Genomic DNA, 9,292 nt, shown 5'->3' with positions numbered 1-9,292 from the left:
TGTGCTGATGTACTCTGTTGGAGAATTTCACATTAATTATTTGAAACAAAGTGGTTAAAAAGAACAATTTTCAAGGTGCCATGCAGATTCAATGGATAGCAAATAATAATAATAAAAAAGTTATTAATTTGTAAGGTGACTGCCCACCTCCAGTATATATTCATAATGTATTTATTTTATTTAATATGTGGAGTATATATCATTTTTAAAAATGTCTTTTTACAAAAAAAGACATCTACAGCTGAATGCAAAGGTTCATACATGGCGTATTTTTGTTGTTGTTATTGTTGTTTTTGTTGTTTTAATATAATATAATTCCAAAAATTAAACATGATCATGCGCTGACAGTCCAAAACACAAGACAAAATTAACAAAAACAATTTTAAAAATTTTTAAAAATTCAAAAGTAAAAATTTTGCTGTGATCCTCTGGTCTCTGGACATGAAAAACAAATAGGCTAGCTTGTACAAAGGCATACAAGTCATCTATTTGTTCAATATTCAATCAATGAATCAATGACTGTGTTTCTATTTAACCTAGTAAATTTAGTTTTATCACATTGAAATTAAAACCATGCATATAGTATCCATTCCAAAAATGTATTAAACATGACTTTGTTTATTTTTATTTTAATTTTTTTTACAATGTTTCTTTACTGAAAGTGGCTCCAAATGACTAACAGGGTGGAAAGTAACGTGATTTTCTTTTTTTTTTCATAGAAATATCCTAGAATTATAAACTATATTCAGAGCATGAGAACATTCTAATGACTTACTTAAAAAAAAAATTTTTTTTTTAATTAATAATTTACCCTCAATTGATAATTTGGGGTACATGGAAAAAAATGGAAGAAAATAACTTACTTTTCTACTCCTCATGATCTGCAGGATATTCAGACGTTACTATGTCCTGAACAAACTTGTGGAGTAACTCAATGCACAGTGCTGTACATGGGTTGTTATGAAGGAAACTTTACCCGCTTAAAATATCTTTTACCTTTATTTCCAATATATGCTATATATGTAAGTGTAATATCAGTGGGACATAGAACACTGATTGTAGAATCACTGTAATGTCATTTTATTTCTTCTTTTTAAAATTATCCAACTATCTTCATTACAAAAGCGATAAAGAAACATCAGTCTTTTTCATTTTGTCCAAAGGGTGTGCAAATGTTTGGACCCAGCTATGTACAAATACAGAATTCTTATGATTGTTAATCCTCGTAACAAACAAAAGAATTTTTCATTTCAAGATTTTTTTTCATTAATGGAATGACCTGAAAGAAGCACATTGCAGCAAACAAGTTATTTATCTAAAAGGAATTAGATATTAAACAGCTCACTGAAATTACTCATTAGACTTAACACTTTAGAAGGCATTAGAAGTCATTCTTGTCCAGTGGTCATGCCTGATGTTACGAGCAACAAAATCATCAACACTCCAACAACACGGCACTATGTTTGACATCCGACGTCCTGGAAAACCGATCTCTTCAAAGTGTCCTTTACGGTTGTGTGTGACACGCGGGAACCTGCCGAATCAGTTTCTCTTGCTCACTGTGATCCAGGTGTCGTCTTTCGGTGTGGTCACAAGCTCATACCTGGACTCCACCACCTGGCCATCGAGGCGCTGCAGCCGCAGCCTGCGCACCAGCGAGCTCAGCAGCACCGCCGCCACTGTGTACGCAAATCTGTGCGGGGAAAGAAGGAATGAAAAAAGCATGTTTTATACTTTTGTAATTGTTGCCATGAACTGGCAACATTTTTCACAAAACTCTTACTGCAATGTTCCTTACTGCATAAAGAAACATTTTGAACATTATCACAAAATCACAGTGAAATCATCCTGTAGTAAGGAGTACTGGGTTAAATGCTGAAAATATTCTGCAAATATTCACCTAAGCTCAGGGCAGGCCCGATTTCCTGAAAAGCCCAACAGCGAGAAGCTCTTCATCACCGTTTCATCTGTAAATCGATCTGGATTGAACCTGCACAGGAAGAGACATGATCACGAAAAATGTTTTTGTTTATATATATACACACATATACATACAGTATAAAATGGGGTTTAGTGCATCCTGATAAAATATATCTGTTATAATATCACAGAAAACAATGACACAAACAATCATTTCTATGACACAAAACAGGACAAACAAGTGACAATTAGTCAATTTCTTTTTATATGGGCTTTTACAACATCAAGGAGGCAAAATATTATTATATCTACGTGGATATATGCGTACACACACACCTGTATGGTAATGTCCACGTTTCTGCATCCTGAAGGACAACACCGAGCGCGTAGATAACCAAAGTCTGTTTGAGGGAGGAAAAAAACAAACAAACAAACAAACAAACAACAAAAACACAAAATAATTACAGCAACACACACTGACTAATGTCAAATCCCCAAATTTTGGACAATGTCTTTTCAAATACTCTTTCACACTACGCTAGACTTTTTTCTGCTGGATTTTCACCAGTGATTCTTCACATGATAAAAAATTATACTGAAAAAACTATTATGCTTTAAAAAAAAACACACACACAATCAAACTTATTAGTTTTCAAACTTGTGTAAATTGTTAAACTCAATAAATAAATAAATAACAATTACAGATCTAAATTTACAAGCTCCATGTGCTTTACAGTGTAAAAACTAAAAAGAAAATAACAAAAAATGGCCAAAAAAAAAAAAAAACCCAGAAAAAAGACCCAAAAAGAACCAAATATAATTTTTAAAAAAAATGTATATAAATAGTAATGTAAAAATAAAGTGCCAGTACAAATAAAACACTTAAATAAAATAAATATGTTTCAGGTGCATTAAAATCATACAATAAGGAAGAAAACAAATAATAATCAAATAATTAATGAGGTTGAAGTGCTGTCGCAGCCGAGCTGGTGTGATGTGAAGCAGAGTCACTGCTACCACCCTGAAGATGAGTGTTTTCCTTTCACGACATGTCCCGAAGTGTTTTGCTCCTTACATAATAAACGTTTCTGCATAAAGACTACTGACCTCTTTAGGAATAACATGTCCATCCACCTTCCCTTCTACCTCCTGAAGTCTGGCTGCGATCGGGGTGAGTTTGGCTGTGCGTACCGTCTCGTTCAGGACCTGCTGGCAGTACCTGCAGAGAGACAACGCCACTACAGAGTCACTCAGCTAATTCTACAGGCACTCAATCATTACAGCCCACAGGAGCGTCCTCTGGTAGCAGTGCAAGAGGCTCAGGACAAACCTGAGCTGTGGAATCTTGTCCAGGGACACAGGCTCATCACCCAGCACCTCTGCTAATTCCTCCTGCAGTTTCTCCTGCACTGCCTCCGACAGGGACAGAAAGTGTACTGCCCAGATGCACACTGGGAAAAATAAAAATTCAGTGAGGGGAAGAAAAAAAACAAGGAAAGAAACAGCAACAATGCCAGCGAGAAGTCAAATATCGAAACACGGCTCCAAACGATTTTATTTATTTTATTCTCTTATACCACAACAACACTGAATTAGTTATCTATCTATCTGTCTGTCTGTCTATCTATCTATCTGCAGCAGTTTCTTCGACAATCCACAACATGAATTGTAACTATAAACAGATAAAAAGTATAATGTGTTGTTATATAATAAATTGTAGTGGAGGAATAAAGCACTTCAGGATGTGCTGACATAGAAAAATAACACCCTTTCTTTCTGTATTTTCCTATAAGGACACGCCCCTGAGGGTTTCAGACTTATAAATTATCGTGATGGTAAAAAAATTAAGCTACTTTCAAAATCATCTTGAAATCACAATTCCTCTCTAAATTCACCAAATCAGGGCGATAGCCAAGAATGTGCAAGCTGCAAAATGACTTGCTGAGATTGAAGCGAATGAAGGAAACGCAGAGAGAGCGGAAGAAGCAGCTTACGATTTGCAGTGATGACGGAGCCGGCGAGGGTGAACACCATGCTCTCTTCCATTACCTGTGGAGAAAATGCAGTACACTAAACAACACTTAAATGGAATTCCAAAAAAATGCCACACGCTCACTTCCTTAAGCCCGGCCTCGACAATTGCTGCGTCCCAATTCGCATTAAAAGTATGTACTCTTTTTTGTGAAGAAAAAGTACATACTTTTGAGTGTGTAGCAAATAAGGAATGCAAGTACTAGGACATGCCGACACGTCATATAAGGGAAGAGCAATGTTGCTCGGTCTCTTCATCTGACCCTACGAGATAAACACACTACTATTTTTACACAACATCTAACCATTAATCTTACATGACAATAAAAAAAAAAAAAAAAAAAAAAAAAAAAAAAAAAAAAAAAAACTTTGGTCAGTGCTTAAATACTGAAACACTGAAGACGCATCACTGACGTTACACTCTTCCGCCATGTTTGCAGGTTGAATTTGGCAAAGCAAACAGTCACAAAACTCCTCCTCCGTCACGCAAGGAGTTGTGGGTAATAATAGCTGAAAAAGTGTCCATGCTTTGAAAATCTACCAGAAATAGATCATCCAGGATACTCATTCAGACATACTAGGATTCGCGACACACTAATTCTAATCTCGAATACTACTTAGGACGTATAGTAGACGAACTGGGACGCAGCAACCGTTCTGTTTTATATTTTTATTATTCCTGAGACTATATTCCCTTTTTTTTCCCCACCTGAAAACATCAGAGGGATGTAAACTTTCGCTCTGAGCTGTAACTATGACTGAATGCTGTGTATATTGTAGATCAGTCTCTGTGGTGTGTGTTGCTGGGACGTCACCTGTCTCTCTGACAGTTTGGCCTGCAGTAAAGAGTCCATGAAAGCCGACTGGCTCGAGCCACGCCCACTTCTCTCCTTTATAACAGCCTTCAGCATGGACTCCATCTCGGACAACGCTGTAAGCACACCCAGTCAGTTTGAAGTTATCGAAATGAACTACAGACAACAGATATGTAAGGAATTAAACACTTGTGTGTGTGGTGTTATAGGAAAATAATCAATGTTGGGGCGGAATAATTGTTCTCAAGTTAATTCTTTTCTGATCGCGGCACGTCCTGTATATGAATGGATTATTTACCAAGGATTACAGTGTCTCACGTATTAAAGAACGATGTATCGTACTTTCTATTGGTTTATAGTTACATTCAATGTCATGAAAGAGTTAGTTCCTGTTATTATTAAGTTATTTAAGCTATAATCAGTAACTGCAACTTGTCACGTTACCAAGAAAATAGCTGTTACTATAGAAACGGTTACATATTATAACGAGTGCATTAATATAAACATGTGACTTGCCTTGCAGATGAAACCACTGCCGAAGCTACTGTTATGAAAAATGTAATAAAATTTTTTTTAAAAATCAACCAATCAGAATGGAGAGTCGGATGCCGTCACTCACCGCTCTCATAGTGCGCCTTCCTGCTGGAGCTCTTCTCCATAGAACCGTCCAGGTAACCTTTCCCAATCTCTGACCAGATCTGCGCAACAAAACTACAACTTGTTTCTAGTTACAACAGAATACAATCTCGACTTAAAGCGCAAGAGCTTATAACTACTCACGGCCTCGTGGTTCTTGCGGAAGCGGATGACTTCGGAATCATCAGCGAAACGACTGCCCATGGCAAGCTGAGTGACGGCCTTCATGGCCAATCCTAGCAGGTGAGCACAGATGGGCGTGTGCTGGGACTTTGGATCCGACTGCCACTTTTCGACTAACTCCTCGACCAGCTGCGAACAAAAGAGCACAAGGAAACCAGTTTATTACAAACGTAATAAACCCAGGAATACGGTTGCATTTGATTAAACACAGTCCAAATGCCGTACTTACTTTGAGCAGAAGAGGGAAGTTATTCTCCAGTGTTTTGTTAATAGCCCCTTCATACACTTTCTTCCGCATCAGCGCCTCAGCCCCTCCCACGCCTGCTCCTGACTGGTAACCGAGCAAGGACTTGAGTATCGTCTCAAAGGAATCCGCTAAAGAAGAAAGGAAATAAATGTTGAAATCAAATCTACAGTATATAGCTGGGTGCAAAAGGTTGCATACCCTTTGAATAAAAATGAGAAATGTCATTTATAATGTGGCCAGTGTCACAAATGTTTCTTCAACAAATGTCACAAATAACAAAATGGTCCTATATGTTAAGATAAGAGAGTTATGGCTAAACTAATTTTTTTCTGTTTGGAATATGCGTCTTGTTTCAGAATGCACAAGTTGCATTTATATTTTCTTGGAATTCTGGGTTTGGGAAACATTTGCACTCAACTAAATCCTGTACGAAAGAAAATCATGCAATTGATCATATGTGTAAAGTAGTGGTGCTAAAAATCCAGTCTGTGATTTAAAAAAATAAAAAAATATAAATAATACCTTCAATTACAGTGGTGACAATCACAAGTCAAAGTTATACTTACTTTTGCGTTTTTGAGTTCTTCTCAGTTAAATTAAATGGACCTAATCCAAACAAGAGTTCAACCGATACTGGATTTTACCGATACCAATAAATAAGTTGGGCAGTACCTGCCGATAACCGATTAATCAACCAATACTTTTACTGATACTGACTGATAACTGATAAGGAATGAAAACATAACGCTCAAAGAAAATACTGCTGAACTTTATTACAAAAACAAACTACACTGACTGTACCATGAAAATGTGCTACATTTTTTAATGAAATATACATTAATATATCCTAACTATTAATAAATATTAACATAAATAAAAGATCTACATCCAAATTGAACCAAAAAGTAATACTCCAAATAACAAATAAATATAGACGTCCAAAATGTACCAAATAACACAACAAAATTGGTTAGGGATAGTTTTTATTTCGCCTCTAGAGGCCGCTCTCGTACTGTATAATGGCATTGGACCCTTCTCAGTCGCTCTGCAACCGGGGAAAATCTATCGGTCTGGATTTTTGCCCAAAACCGATAGTTCCAGCAATTATTTATCAGTGCAGAAAAATAAGTTGCCTTAATGTCATAAATAACGTCACCTTGAAACTAATGTGTTCTATTAGAGATATGTTAAGGAATAGAAAGGACCTTGGCTGTAATAGATAGAAAAAATATTATTGTGCCGTTTTAAACAAGCTTCGTGAAATAAATCGGTACAAAGAAGGTCTGTGTAATTTATTTTACAGTTACAGTTCTTCAGGGTATTTTAAAAAAAACTGTCAGCACTCATTAAAAGGGGGGACTTGAAGATGTCTCGCTACTCACTGGTCCAGTTTGGGTTGATGTGCTGTCGCAGTTCATCTACAGAGCCTAGACTCACTACTGGTCTCCGCCCAAACCAGAACGACGCCACAGGACCGAACCGATCATGAAGCCCGACCAGGAACTCATGCAGGCTTCCCTTGTTTACAATATCTTGCAGGTTACCGTCCCTAAAAAGCGAAGGAAGCATAGCACAGAGTGTGTGTTTATATGCGTGTGCACACGGGAGAAAGGTCAAGGAGAGGAACTGGTTTGTGTTGATGCTTACTTCTCTTCAGTAGGGTTTAAGCCAGGAACACCGGAAGCTCGCCTCGATGACTATAGAGTGTAAATTAGAGGTCAGGACACTGTAGGTAAGGTCAATGCTACTCAGTGCTATCTACTGGATGTGTAAAAGTTTACACACCCTTCAAAGTCTGCATATGCTTCAGACAAAAAAATGAATTAAATTCCTCCACCCAATGCTTAAAAACAAACTAGTATGCAGATTAGTGTCCCTTATTTGCCCCCCAAGGTGTGAGTAAGTGTGTGAATTTGTGTGCAGGTGCCCTGCAATGGACTGGTGTCCTACATCCAGGGTGTATTCCCACCTCACGATGAGTGTTCCCAGGATAGTATCTGGATCCACCATGACCTTGACCAGGATAAAACACTTACTGAAGATGAATGAATGAATGAATTATTCAGGTTTTTGAATATTTTATGCCCATCCTCTGCCTTTATAGCTCCTCCAATTTCCTTTTAAAATCCTTTCGGTTGTAATATTCACCTCCAGTTATTATAATTTAGCCATTTAGATTTCATACTCTTCAGACTTCTTCAGTTCAGGTCTGCAGGGTGACAATGTTTCCAGTGAAAGTTGAATTGGTTTTGCATGACACACTCGCAATTAATGCTAAATCCTTATTATTTGTAGAGAAATGATATATATATAAGGTCCAATTATATTAACATTAAACTATAGGGTGCACAAACGTTTGCACTCAACTGTATAATTTGTGTCTTTCTATAGCCCCCACATAAAGAGCATGAAGTTTGCTTTAATAACTTCTGCACTTTAATTCTCCTTAAACGTTTAGTTCTATCAAACACTTCACAGAACTTCACAGAAGCGACAAGCTTCTTCACTTTAACAGAAATGAGCTAGAACATTTAAAAAGCTAAGTATGTATTTGAAGACAAAATTCTTACTGGATATAAATACAGCACAGCTCCGACCAAAATAACGACAAACGTCACAGCAAATATAGCGAAGTCCAACATATTTGCAGGCTTAATTATTCTTTTTTTCTATCACTTAGCTCAGTTAGCTAATGTAATGTAGGTAATGCCGTTACGTATTAGCCGTTAGCTAGCTAATATAAACTAGCTAACTGTGTACCACGTCTACAAAACATTCTCCGACCCCTGAGTTCGGCTATCGATTAACCGGACTAGTAAATGGTTAATCGACTGAAATGGCCAGACGTAACCAACTGATTATTGAGAACATCGATGGCTGAAAACCTTTTTCCACTGCACCAAATGCAGCATACAGTAGCTTAAGCTTTTGAATTTCATTCTATGGTTATGTTATTTTATATTACTTATTATTATTACTAATACTATTTTGTAATGGAAATTCTATTTCTATCTAGTGAACGTATAGTATTGTACAAAATTAAAAAATGCTAATAATTGTCTGTCTTTTTCCAAAATGCCTGTTTCGAAAGAGCTGTCCCATAAAATGAAACTTCCACAAAAAAGTGTAAATATTTTATTTTGAATAAAGAATATCATTGATGTCAGTGTTTGTCTTTTTCTAAAATGCCCATACTGACAGACTTTTCTAATTATTTTTTTTAATCTCCAAACCCACACTATAACGTTTAAAATAATAATAATAATAATAATAATAATAATAAGAAGAAGAAGAAGAAGAAGAAGTAGTAGTAGTAGTAGTAGAAGAAGAAGTTTTAAAGGTTTTTTTTAACCCTTAACAAAGGAAACAATGACCTTTATATGAGCGACCTCACAGGTAGCTTTAAAAAATTATAAAACTGTCCAACAGACAAATTAATTGTGGGAGTGACCACCCCAAA

General features: G+C 36.5%; 1 protein-coding gene across 1 annotated transcript; it reads right to left on the bottom strand.

Annotated features, from left to right (window-relative positions):
* Positions 1 to 1,056: 1,056 nt before the first annotated feature.
* Positions 1,057 to 8,655, bottom strand: LOC108272693 (cytochrome P450 20A1). Its single transcript, XM_017481303.3, has 13 exons — positions 8,403 to 8,655; positions 7,480 to 7,529; positions 7,215 to 7,381; positions 5,815 to 5,960; positions 5,547 to 5,714; positions 5,386 to 5,464; positions 4,767 to 4,882; positions 3,915 to 3,969; positions 3,251 to 3,371; positions 3,028 to 3,139; positions 2,257 to 2,321; positions 1,901 to 1,990; positions 1,057 to 1,693 (listed from the first exon to the last, which is right to left on the bottom strand). Exons 1-13 carry the CDS (start codon positions 8,472 to 8,474, stop codon positions 1,543 to 1,545), a joined length of 1,392 nt encoding a protein of 463 aa, XP_017336792.1. The 5' UTR covers positions 8,475 to 8,655; the 3' UTR covers positions 1,057 to 1,542.
* Positions 8,656 to 9,292: the final 637 nt, after the last annotated feature.

The sequence above is a fragment of the Ictalurus punctatus genome, chromosome 12 (genome assembly GCF_001660625.3).
Source record: "Ictalurus punctatus breed USDA103 chromosome 12, Coco_2.0, whole genome shotgun sequence".
In the NCBI taxonomy this organism is placed as follows: domain Eukaryota; kingdom Metazoa; phylum Chordata; class Actinopteri; order Siluriformes; family Ictaluridae; genus Ictalurus; species Ictalurus punctatus.
Note: the sequence above shows the minus strand (reverse complement) of the source record. Positions and strands in the feature narration are given on the sequence as shown.